Here is a 13,630-nt window from a genome sequence, read left to right on the forward strand (position 1 = left end):
CAATTGTTTTTGGACAAAGCTAATTCTGAAAAGAATATGTACATTTTGTAAAACTAATGCAACTCCAGATGATAGGCAGCTATTTTTCAACTGCTTAGCTAAGATTTTCAGATATCTACAGTAAAGGTATGAGGGCAGAATTTCACCACAAAAAAGCAGGACAGATTTTTGATGCTAATATTTCAGGTAAACTACTGACTTTATAGCATACCTCTTCACAAACAAACTTTTGGTATGGTCCTGATAACTTATCCCTGAACTCATACACATATTCTTCCACAGCATTTTTTGCATCATTTCTTTCTTTCTCCAGCTTGTCTTGCATGATCATCTTGCCCTGTTTGATCATAGAAAACAGCAAGTACTTTATTAAAACAAAATTAAACTTAAAAGCAGTCTTACAAAAGACTACAATAGTCTTTAAAGGCCTTAATTCATACTGTTGCTGAAACTGTGCAAGTAACAGTGGAGTGAACTAAAAAATGGAGACTCTCCCAAAAGTTTCAGATGGTTTTGAAACAATATGTGATCTCATTACATAGATTACTGCTGTAATGCTATAATTCAAAGTGACATTACAATTTTGCCAACATTTGCAGTCAAGAGCTTAAATGAGGTATTGCATTAGCTCATTATGAATGTATTAGTGGCCGGAGTCATTTTCAGGTTTTTTTAAATGTAAAGTCTGACATTGATTCTTGCTTACTATTATTCAGTGACTATTTTTGAGCAGTCTCCCTCACCAAGATTACTGAACTCACCTCTGTTTTGATATACATGTTGAGAAGGTCTTTCCCTAACTGCCAGACCAGATTAGCTTCAATAGGCAGCTCTACGTTCTTCACCTTTATCTTGGGTTTTTTAGCTTCTGGAGGTTGATCACTTTTCTTCTCATTTGTCTAGATTGGAAAGGAGAAAAAAAATAAATCATATCCATGACTTAGTAGGAGTGGTTTTTCACTGCTATGCTAAAATCCCTCAGCAGAACATGGGTCAGTATGTATTGTCTCACTGTTCCTTGGAATCTCACAAATATATCCTTACACAGGATTTTGTTTTTCAGCTGCTGTATATCTTACCTTCCCACTTCACCTAGTCAAACATAACTCAAATTTCAGGAGAATGATGTTGGAAGATAGAAAGGGCAATTGCCAGAAACACTGTCTATTAGAAGGACACCGCCATTCTTTGCAAGTTCTTTTACAGATTATCACTTCAAAGTTAATGCTTACAGTTACATGTTATCATAACACTTGGATGAAAATTAAGTGCAAACTTCGTTAGCCTGAGGCAGATTCTTGAAGGCAATTTTTTGTTTTTAAAACAGTAATTCTCACTATTAAGCATCAGTACTAATGCTTGAAATAAAAGAGTACAAGCCCTTTGTGGCAACAACTACATCATGTTTGTTAAGAGGCATAAACTTGTGTTATAGGCACCTTCTCAGTCTGGTTTCTCTGCCTACAGTTTAGTTGTGGTAAATTTAGTAAGCTCAGCCTCTAGCAGTTGTTATACAAAGTGAAATACCTTCAAGGAAATACACATATTATGTAATGCTGCATAAACTGAGTCAGTAAAGAGAAAGCCTTGTTCCTTGCAGGAAGATTATGACTGGAATAGCGAGATTTTGCCAGCTTTATCTTGTCTTAGACAATTATTGGTTATGTTAGACAAAAATGAAAGTAAAGATGCAAAAGGTAATATACATAATACACTGCAAGAGCACCAAACTGCCTACTTTTGTGTGTGTGTAGGTTACGGTTTTAAAATGCCATCATAATAGATATCATTTTTCAATACAATGATTTGAAAGGGTCACTCACTTTCTTGGCATCTGGTATTTTGTTTTCTTCAGAGGAAGGTTCTGGTGAAGGGGGAGACTGTGGAGTTGGTTGACCATCAGTTTGTACCTGGGACTGTGTTCCAGCTTCATTGTTGTCTTGCTGGATATTTTTCTGAAATGAAAGCCCAGGCACAAAGGATGTAGAAAGAATGTGCACTTGTATTTATTAGAAGTTATAGTGTAATTGCTTTCCCAAATGCTTGCTTTCTTACTGAGCAATAACTCTGTAGTCAATGTATTCATGGAATCATAAGTATAAGATGAGAGACTAATCAAGACATCTAGGCTACCCTAACGTTGCAGGATTCTTTCCCTTCCCCCATTATAGAAAGTCAATAGTTTTTCCCCATGGGTAAGCCATTCAGTACTTTACTAATAATGCACGATTATGTGCAGATAATCAAAACTAACTTTTTTATGCTACAGTTATTATCGTCACACATTAGAGTCAAATAACAGTAGCAATTTTTGCTTGTAACTAACATTCAGGTTGTTGGTATATCCCCAAATAGGGAAAACTTTAAAGGTATTAAACTAAATGTACAGATTGAATACTTAAGTTCCTACTAAAAATGTCTAACTGTTTCCATCATGGGACATAAGCTTGTTTCTGGACACATTTTTCCAGGGAGACAGCACTCAGCTGCCCCCCTTTCTTGTAAAAGAAAGTTTTCTTTCTCTTGAAGCCTGGCCCAAACTTAATTACTTGGTCTCCCTAGGAGAAGGTATTTATAATTCATCAAATATTACAAAAGAATGCATTTTGTTCAGAACACTGTGTGCAAGAACAGACCAACTTACATCATCTGAATTCTCCGGAGGCCTCTGGTTCACAATCACCACTTCAGTCTCCACACTGAGATCTTCATTCTCTTCAGCTTTAACTTGTTCTACCATCGAGGCAGTAGACACACTGAAAATGCCATGAGTATTGAAACGGACTTTAACTTTAACTTTAGACCTCTCTCCATCTTTCTGAGCTGCCACATTTTGGACAATGTATCTGCCTAAAAACAAAGGGGATACAAATTTGTCTGTTGTCATTTTAGCTATTTTTCCAGCATAGCATCTTTCACAAAAACTGTATTTCCATATATTTTATGGAGTTAATGGAGAAAAGAATGCAAGACATGAGATCTGGCTCAGGCAGAGGAAGTTGCAGAGAACTGTCATTCTAACAGTGAAGAGAGGTAAGAAGACACTGACGATCAGGGAGTGAGTGTAGAAATCTAAAAATTCCAGGGTGGGTTTAAGTTTCTCTCCAATTTCCATACCAGATGCACTTAATCTACAGACAAGATATCTCCCTCCCCCACACCCCAATTACACAAACTTTCAGCCCTGCAAACTCAGTCCAAAATCTGAGTCAGAATTGGGCACTTTTTCTCATCTGCACCACCACCAGTGAGAGATTCTAAAAGCCAAATTAGGCTGTACCGGCTTCAATGGGATCATACATGTGGCCCTGCAACCGAACTTAAATAATTTGATTGATGATGCACAAAATGAATTAGAATCCAGCCAGTAATTGAGGGGAAGATGGGGATAAAACAAAACTTTCCGAATCCAGACTGTGGTCTCCAGTCACAACTGTAATAGAAATATAAAATAAAAATAATAAGAAAGGTCATCCACGGTTGTGTTGGCTCAAAAGTAATGCCAAGATTTAAAAGGTTACTATAGTAAACAGATAATGAATGAGTCAACAGATCCTCTGTGTATTCAAATTATGTCATTTTTACATAAATTCCTGTTCAGTGTAGAACAGCACTTTGAAAATACGGTCAGATTCCCCCCACACTTTTATAATCTTTACCAGCAACAGCATTCTATTAATATCCTTTGCTCCGGGTGTCAGAATGTGTTGGTCTTTTGCTACTCACACAAAGAACTTCAAAGGGTTGTGAAACTAAGAAATATAATATTAGCTAGAGCCAACTGCTGCTGTGCCAGCTTCCCCCTACAGCTCTGGTTCACGCAACTCAAACCATGCAACCTGGAATTTTTGAATATGGATGTTTCCTGGTTTTTAGTTCAATGTTTATTAACTTTCCTCAGTCATTGACTTCTATTATATAATGCTATTTATGAGTCCTCCAATTAGCTTTCTGTTACTTAATATGTAGATTGCGGATGTGGCAGAGAGATGACAGGGAATTATGGTGCATGATTAATTGCCAGTCAATAAAATGCTATTGTAACCAGCAAATATTGGATTATAGATTTGTCAAATATGTGAAGCTGAAAAAGTGATTTCCCTGCATTCACTTTGCTTAAAGCTGGCAATTGGAGACTTGAATTCAGATTTAGCTAGCACTTTTTTTTTTTTTAAGCAGATAAACTGGAGCAAGCTCAGATAGTGTTTTGAGAAGTATTAGGAAATTAAGATATAAGAAAAGGTTAATGCATGTTTCTACTCTGAGAGGTGACTACATACAAATGTCCTCTTCTTAATCAGAAGGTCTGGTCCCTTTGTGTACTGAGTTATGTCTGCTTACTTTACTGACTGAAGTCAGTTCTAAATTCTATTTTGTCTTGCAAAACGAATACAGCTAAGGAGCATGACCTGCATCCTCTTCTGGCTCACACGACACAACTACTAACTCAATTCTGATGAGGAAACTAACTATTGATTGTGTGAACCAGTACCAAACTGACTTTCAAATTCCAGGTAAAGTTTTCAGGGTTGAAGTTAAATCTTTTGACTTGTAAAACTGTACAGATGTTATAAATTACTGTAGACAAACATGAACCCTACAATGCCTTTGTAACAGTCACAACTGTGAATGTTCCATCTAAGGAAAAAAAAAGACAAAGGGAAGACTATTATGTATAAGCATGTAAAGATTATGAGCCCAATTCTCATTAATCAAGGAGACAAGTACATGTTAATAAAATGCAATACAATTTTCTGATTAAATATTAAGGGAATCCCTATAACAGTAAAGCAATGGAACATGTTTCCAAAGGTGGTTTACGGTTTCACTTTCAGTGGAAAATTCAAAGCTTAATTTTTTTTGTATATAGGGGATGGGTTTAGGGATACTTTAAAACTGAGACTGCAGTGGTGCAAAGTGGAAAACTAGTTTTAAAAAAAGCATTAAGAAATCCCTTGCACTTATAATGGTTTCATTCTAGTCAAGGAACTTGACATAACTGGCAGTCTCTCTTTAGCTTGTGACATGGAAGTGCCTACTAGGGGCTAGGCTAAATGCAAATTCAATTCAAATGTAAATTGGACTGGAAACATAAAAACATATACATAAATCCATGCGTTACAGCTCTATCAAAACAGAATGAGGTGGGTTAACATTACACAATTCCAGTGAAAGTAATGAAGGTATAGTATACCAAGAGATTAGATAGATGGCAAAGTGCCACATTCACCAGGACGATCACTTACCAATCTTTGTTTCAGGATATGGGACACCATTAGGATCAGAATAGAAAGCTTCTAGCTCAAATGGACCTTTCCTGTAGAAGGTGAGAACTTTGGAGAAAGGTGCTGCATGATTTCTGCTGAACACTTCATGAACCCTACAGTTAGGATCAAGCAAAAAGTACTTTAGAACAGTACACGTGCTGAAACAGCTAGGATTTTCCCTTCGAGAAATGTTGGCTCCTTTAACATAAATAGTCCTGAGAAAAAGTTATTTCTGGGAAAGAATCTTTGCTATCAGACATTACAGAGAGACCTACATTCTAAGTTGATAAATGTGAAGCGATTACACATTCCAGCTATTTTAGGGCCTGGTGAGTAAGACAGTTTAATCATGTTTTAATAGGATTTGGGAACAGTTTACCAGTAGATGTACAGTACTTGACTTTTCTTCAGATGTGTCCCTCAATTATCTTGACATAACTATTTAAATTCAAAATTGCACTTCTATAATGCCTTTCTGAATCTCAAAAGCTATGTTCCTGCTTACCAGCTAATCTGCTTTGTGGCTCAGTCAAGAGAGACACCATCATTTTTCCTCCCTTGCTCTGACAGGAAGGCTGACAATTATTCATCCAGGATTCTCCTGTGCTCTGGGCTTTCTGTGTCAGTCTGATTACTTCCAGTCTCCAGAAAGTTTAATCTAACAAATCTTTTGTTGAACTCCAGTCTTGGAAACATTGGGGGGGAGGGGAGAGAATTAACTGCCTCACAACTGAGCCACAGAAAACAAGATAGTTGAAAATGGTAATACAGTTTGCCTTCAGAGATTCAGTCTACAACAGAACGAATACTGAGATCTGTACAGCTGCATCCTATGAGATAACACAGATGGACAACAAGAGATTCAAGGCTGAACTAAATGGAACTTTGGGCAAGGATAGACTTTATCATTTTGGAGAACTGGTGTAGAGACTGAGGTGTATATACAGCACTGCTGCAAGCCACATGTGGTGGATTTAACAGAAAATACGGAAGTGTTGACTATTTCAATTGCAAGAATTATAAAACAACAACAACATTCTTTAAAGACTATTATGAGGAGACACTAAAGGATTTTCGTTTTTTTTAAAATATGACTTAGTAGCACATCTTGCCACAATTTTTTTTTTAAAACAGTTACTGAATGTATTCTTATATCAGTATCTTTGATTAATCAAAGAAAAATCCTCTACAAAAGTTTGTTTTATCAAACAATTAGGATTTCAAACTATTAGGAATATTTTCATCTAGAAAACTGCCCACTAGCCAGTCCACCTTTGAAAGGAATTGGAAAGGTAGAAAATGTGTTCAATGTATGTATTAACATTTACATAGTTCTTGATTAACCTCTCATTTCTGTATTTGTTATCCAATAAGTTTTCTTCTCAAATATGCAAGTCAAATTGGGCCCTGTATACAGGTGGCCACTTTATCTCATAATCGGTACAGTTCACTGACTAAGGAGGTTAATTCTGAGTCTGATTTACAAGCCACTGTTCTTACTTTTGGTGGGGATTAATACAGCATTCATTCAGTTTCACTTGTGCGACAAAAGTACATATTGTTAGCACAGAATCACTACCAAAGCTGTGAACAGCACACCTCAATGGACCTATGAGTTGTTAGATTATTTAGCACTGACCCTTCAAGACAAATGCATAGATGAACTTTATCCTTATATGGCGTAAAACCGAAGTCCAAATGGGAATACTTTAAGCTACCTACCCTTCAGTGTCATCTGCTTCAGTGTTCCACATCAGAGATATTGGGAATGGAACTGCATCTGTGACAGAGAATTCTCGCACTTTAAATGCTGGAGAAAGAATTGCACACTAAAAGACAAACAAACAGCTGTTATGATTGGCTATGTGCCTGAATGTTATGCCTTAAAATAAAATAAATATTATAAAAAGAGTCCTATACTTTATTGATTGTACCAAAAAAAATTTGGTAAATTAACTGCTTAAGTGAAACCCTGATATGAAGGAAAAAGGAATTATGTTCAAAGAGTGCATGTTCTTTAGGTACAAGGGACCTTCAGTTTAATCCCTTGCACTGTAGCAGAACTGCTAGTTATCCCTAAACCAACCAAAATTACTCCTATCACCTTAGTTCTAACACAGATTAACTAAGTTTTTCTTTCAGAGTAACAGCCGCGTTAGTCTGTATTCGCAAAAAGAAAAGGAGTACTTGTGGCACCTTAGAGACTAACCAATTTATTTGAGCATAAGCTTTCATGAGCTACAGCTCACTTCATCGGATGCATACTGTGGAAAATACAGAAGATGTTTTTATACACACAGACCATGAAAAAATGGGTGTTTATCACTACAAAAGATTTTCTCTCCCCCCAAAACCACTCTCCTGTTGGTAATAGCTTATCTAAAGTGATCATACAGTTTTTCTTGTTGCTTAACGTTACAGTTCTCAGGGGATGCACTTAGTATGTTCCAAAGGAGTAGCAGCATTGCACAGAATGCCATGTGAGCGAGCTGTGCATGTCCAGCAGTAAAGGGGGTTAAGCCCACTACCATTGTTTCTTGTTCTGTGCTTATGGGAGTAGTCAATGGATGTTCAAGGGCTGTGGTTAGTGAGGTGGAAGACAGGAACAGAACACAAAACAAGGAATGAAAGGAAACAAGGGTGATGGAGGCAGAGAAGGAAAAAAGTTTCAGAGCAAAAGCAATTTACTTTCAGGGTATGTGTACACTGCACATGACTGTGTGTTTGTAGCATGGGTAGTCACATCCCACTCGGGCCAGCTGCCTGAGTAGAAACCCATCAGGGACCCCGAGCATACACTTGGGCTGCAAGCCCATGCCACCACATCTTCACTACTAGCTAGCGTCCTTAACAATAGATTAAGGGTAGCATGGGTATGCCTACCTGTGCTACTTCATACCTTCACTTGCAGTGTAGACATACTGTAAGAGATAAACAATCTACTTTCAAAGTCAAGTAAATATGGATTGTGGGAAGAGCAGCAATGAGATGTTCTAAGTTAGTGTTACATTTTGTGATTAAGTCCAATACCAGAAAATGTTACACACAAATGTATGTATATGTATGTTCAATGGTAGTACATACAAGCCATCTGAATAAGTTAGGAAACAAAGGAGGCTTTTGCAGCCTTTGATGGATAATGCTAAATCCTTCGTGCCAGAGGTGATCCTCCTATATTTCTGAAGAGTTTTGCTTCTGGAATGCACCTAATTGTAAATGTTTTCTAAACCAGTATAGCAGAGAATATCCTGAACCCCCTACAAAGGCCTACTGTCTTTTTGCTGATTACTTTGTATTGTCTAGACTGGTCAATGACCATGGCCTTACCCCGTCTACACCTGGCAGGGAGGCTTTGAATGAAGCCTAAGCCCTCTCAGCAGCACCCCCCCAGGACTGACTGGAAGAGAGGTGAAGTGGAGAGAGAGAATAAGGTGTATGACAAGAGCACTGGGAGTCTGGGAAAAAAATGGCAATGGCTCCACAGGCTCAAGCCAGGTAAAGTGCAGTGACTAGTTACAGTTTAGTCAAATCAGTAAGTATGTAAAATTAAAGTGAAAGAGCTTTTTAAGCATGTCACTGTTTCAGCACAAAGTATATGTTCCATTGCCCGCTTTAAGAGTGCCAATTTTACCATCTGCCATAACTACATGGTCAATTCTCCAAAGGAAGTACTTTCAGAAGACTTAAGTGGTACTGTGAATACTGTACCTGTAGAGCACAGCCTCTTGCAACAGCTTCATCTGCATTCAGTGTTGTGCTGACATCTTTGCCAAAGAACTTTGCAATTTTCTCTTTAACAGCTGGAATGCGTGTAGCTCCACCAACAATCTCAACAGCATTCACATCTTCCACTTTAAACTGAGTTTGTTCCATTAATGAATGGAGGGGCCCCTCTATCCTTTGTAGGAGCTCAGCACATAATTCTTCAAACTGGGATCTAGGAAAATTAGACAAAAGCCACAGTTAAAAACAGTTTTGCCTTAGCAGGTTTTGTTAGGAACTGTTTAAAACTGCATAGTTCATAAAGCTTTTTTGCTGAAACAAGCCACCATGAACAGATCTTAAAGCTGTTTAGTATTTTTAAAGTTAGTGAATTTAGTGTTTGCAAATGTGCCAAACTCAAGTGATGTCCACACAGGCTAACAACACTATAAACAGATACCATGCAAATTTCCCCACATTTCTGTCAACACAGCTCAACTTGTGCCTCTAGTTTCTAGGGCTAAACACCAAATATCCACCTGAGATAGTTACTTTTGGTCAGTAGTGATTGAGAATGAATGTAAATTAGTAAAGCAGTCTGTATGACAATCAGTCAGCCAGTCGCCTGTATAGCATTATTCTGCCCTCCAGTTCTATCATGGGGTGCATTACAGTATTTGCAGATAAAGCAATAAAGCTCCTTTTATCACCAAGGTTGAGATCGTCAAAGAGGTATAGGGGATTTAGTTTTAATTAAGGGTGTGTAGCCAACTTCCCTGCCCTGCTTTGAAAGTGTCCACCCATGCTTGTAAGTTAATGTCTTTCTGTATAAGTGGAGAGTTTCTATGTTTCTACAGATGAAGAGTGCAACTGTGTTACTTTAATTATTTGCTTCAGTCTCTCAACCAGCAATGAGAATTAACTGCATGTACAACATCTCTACACATGAACACTTAGATGAATTTATACCCCACTTTAAACCCATATTTTTCTCTAAAAGGAGGCAGCCAGTCAGTGAGAGATTTTACACCTTTGGATTCTTTGTGTAGTTTGAGTGTTTTCTTTCTCTCCATACATTTTTAATAGAAATCTTTTGAATTTGGGCTCTCAAACAAACACAAAAAACTTGGCACAAAAGTGAATCCTGAGTAGATCTGGTGTACGAGGCAGGTTATTTATTTTTTTTTTTAAAAAAGGTTAGATTTAGGGTAATTTTTAGCTATTTTTCACATCATAATGGACAGTTTGTGTGCTGTGCAAACAAACAACTGTAAGTAGAGGAATAGAGGGTATGCACATTAGGTGGGTTAACTTTTTATTTCCTTACTTTCATGGATTTGTATCAGGTATGTTGCATGTTGCAAAATTAATTGCTTCAAACTACGAAGTATTTTGTGTATTAAGTCTAGCAGGTTTACTTCTAGACCCAACATGATAGTGCCTTGTACCTAAAAATGAAGGCATTTCAGATTAGGCGTATAGGCAAGCCCTGCAACATCAGTGTTTAACATTGTACATTTGTTTCATGCATATGGACATCACACACATTATGTAATTGAGTCTGAACTATTCCAGCATCACAAAAAAGCTGGAAGTATTCACAACAAAGATTAGATTTATAAGTGGCCAGGATGGGCCACTGTTTCAAAGATACTCCATGTTTAATAAACAGTACTACATGTACTCTAAGTATAGATGGTCCCTTTTCTATTAAGACTGTGGAAACGAAGAATCCCATCCCCTGAGGTTTTGCTTTAAACAGTGTTCCCTCATTTTCCTTTAGCTCTTATTCACCTGTTCATCTTTCCAGCCACATCTCTATCATTCATAAAGCACTCAATGTTAAGTGGGATGTCCGTGCTGTTAGAGCTCATTAGCTTCTTTAGTTTCTCACACTCCTGATACAGACGAAGAAGAGCTCGAATTTTTGATTTCGGATCCAGTTTATACTTTGCTTTTATTTCCACACAAAAGTGATCCACTAACTTTTCATCAAAGTTTCTCCCCCCTAGGAAGGGATCAAAGGCTGTGCCAAGCACCTAGTTTGACAGAGAAAATAGTTTAGTGTTACATTTGACAATCAGACATTACACTGGACTTCCACCTATACCAGCAGGACTTTTTTTAAAAACAAAGATGCCACCACATAGGCTTATTTCTTCCAATGTGTAGGTTTAAAGATTTAGTAAGGTGTATTAGCATAAGTTGGTCTGTACACCTGTAAGTTAGAAGCTTGCCTTAAAAACAAAGAAAAAGCCCATAGTCTTTCTAGACTGGGTGACAGTCCAGTGTCATCAGGGCCTTAGTCCACACACACTTCAAATGGCTTACTACAATCTCAAATGACTGTACTCTGATTACAAGAAGTCAATCAATTTACAGCTTCAGTGTAAGGAGCCAATATTAATGGTGCTAAAATCCTTAATGTTTGTGTCCATCCTATCACTTTCCACACATTAAATAAATACTTCCAAAAATGAAGCTGCAAGTTGTATATTTTAGTAGTCTTTACATATACTGCCACTAAGAGCTTTTCTTTTTTAAATGTGGTCAGCAAGTTCAAGAGGTGTAATTGCTTTAGTTGTTTCAGTGTACTGTTACAACTATTTCACATGTTTATATTAGAACAGTTTTCAGGTCACTTGAGTCCCATCTCCCCTGCAAAAAAATTAATTCACAATCTAGAGCTACACCTGCTGATCAATATGAAGAGATGTAAGGTGTTGTACAGCCAAGTTCTGTTCGGTCATCATTTCAATTCAAGCACATTTTAGTGGTACAGTTTTCCCCCCTTTTTTCTTGACTAAACTTTACATGGCCCACGGAGTAACACAAAAATGGATTATCAGCTGACTACCTTTAGTTTACCCTTGTTAAAAGCACAGGCTGATACTTGAAATGCAGAATGTCCCATGTCAACAAACACCACTATCCGTGGCTTCTCTTCTGGAGCTGGAAGGTCTTGTTTATAAATTCCATAGTTAAGAGCCACTGTAAAGCAAGAAGCATCAAATGTTATCTGCACAATCACTAGTGGATCTCCATTTAGTGCATCATTCAGCTCATCATTTTTGTAATGGTACACAGAGACAAAAGGCAGGTTCCAACTAAAATGTTTACATATATACATTGCTATACATACTTCCTAGCACTAATACTTTATATTACATCTACCAATGAATTTTCTGAGCCCTGAGCACATCAGCAAAAGTTGATTAAATATGTATATGGATGTCGACATCCAATTACACTGATAGTGGTTTTATATCCTTGAACAAAAAATTCTAACTGATCGCAAATATTATGAAAAAGTTCCTCATACAGGCAACTTACTGAACAATTTATCACTATGATGCTTCTTGCACATTCCTCTGAAGAGACAGGATGCTGGACTAGATGGACCATTTGTCTATACTGCTAGGGCAACTCCTATCCTCAAATGTGTGAGTGAGGGGGAAGTTAACTACAGTAGAGTAGAACCTCAGAGTTACGAACACCAGAGATACAAACTGACTGGTCAATCGCATACCACATTTGGAACCAGAAGAATGCAAACAGGCAGTGGCAGAGACAAAAAAAAAAAACAAATACAGTACAGTACTGTGTTAAATATAAACTACTAAAAAAAAATAAAGGGAAAGTATAAAAAATGTGACAAGGTAAGGAAACTGTTTCTGTGCTTGTTTCCATTTAAATTAAGATGCTTAAAAGCAGCATTTTTCTTTTGCACAGTAAAATTTCAAAGCTGTATTAAGTCAATGTTCAGTTGTAAACTTTTGAAAGAACCACCATAATGTTTTGTTCATCGTTTCAAACATTTCAAAGTTACGAACAACCTTCCCACCGGAGGTGTCTAACTCTGAGGTTCTACTGTATTCCTATTAAGTCACCTTAGGAAGCAAAGCTCTCTTTTTACCATCTTCACAACACCTCATGACAGAAGTTTTATAGATCAAGAAAAAAAGGGCACAAGTGTTGTAAACCAATTCTGCTTTTAGTGACTGGTCTATTTTTAGCAATTCTTTGTTTCTTAGTTTGAAGTTATTTCAGTACAACTTTACCCCGATATAACGCGACCCGATATAATGCGGCTTCGCATACAATGTGGTAAAGCTCCAACATGCTGCTCTGAGCAGCATGTTAAGGGTGCTGGGCCGAGGGGTTGGATAAGGGGCAGAGGGTCTTGGCTGTGGTCAGGAGCTCCCCCCAGAGTCTGTGAGGCAGGAGCTGTGGGGGGGCACTTTTGGCACCCCGCAGTCCCAGGAGCAGCCCGCTCTGCTTCCCTTGCCCCGGCCCCAGCTGTGTCGCTCAGGGGAGGGGGCTAGGGGGAAGCAATCCCCCCGCTCTCACCGGCAGCAGCAGAAGCGGAGCAGCCCGGTCCCAGCCCGCTCTACTCTGCCAGCTTCCAGCCACGGCGCTCCACTTCCCGCTGCAGGTGAGTGCGGGACATTTCCCCAAACCCCCCGACCCCAGCACAACATGGCTGGGGCAAGGAAAGCGGAGTGGGCTCGGGCCACGTCACTCTGCTTCCCGCCGTGGGTGAGTACAGGGGGCATCCTTTCCCCAACCTCCCCACACTCACCAGCGATGGGAAGCGGAGCACCGCGGCTGGGAGCTGGTGGAGTGGAGCGGGCTGGGGCTGTGTTGCTCCGCTTCCTGTT

At 38.5% G+C, this 13,630-nt stretch overlaps 1 protein-coding gene across 1 annotated transcript in view; it reads right to left on the minus strand.

Moving 5' to 3' along the window:
* Positions 1-13,630, minus strand: part of HSPH1 (heat shock protein family H (Hsp110) member 1) — a 32,142-nt gene that overhangs the window by 7,090 nt on the left and 11,422 nt on the right. The window contains exons 6-14 of the mRNA XM_073341235.2: positions 11,827-11,960; positions 10,764-11,008; positions 8,976-9,204; positions 6,990-7,096; positions 5,247-5,380; positions 2,645-2,850; positions 1,824-1,955; positions 762-899; positions 212-337 (exon numbers count right to left, since the gene is read on the minus strand). Coding sequence (XP_073197336.1) covers positions 212-337; positions 762-899; positions 1,824-1,955; positions 2,645-2,850; positions 5,247-5,380; positions 6,990-7,096; positions 8,976-9,204; positions 10,764-11,008; positions 11,827-11,960 — 1,451 coding nt within the window. The remainder of the gene's footprint in view (positions 1-211; positions 338-761; positions 900-1,823; positions 1,956-2,644; positions 2,851-5,246; positions 5,381-6,989; positions 7,097-8,975; positions 9,205-10,763; positions 11,009-11,826; positions 11,961-13,630) is intronic.

Source organism: Lepidochelys kempii, chromosome 1, assembly GCF_965140285.1.
Source record: "Lepidochelys kempii isolate rLepKem1 chromosome 1, rLepKem1.hap1, whole genome shotgun sequence".
NCBI lineage: Eukaryota > Metazoa > Chordata > Testudines > Cheloniidae > Lepidochelys > Lepidochelys kempii.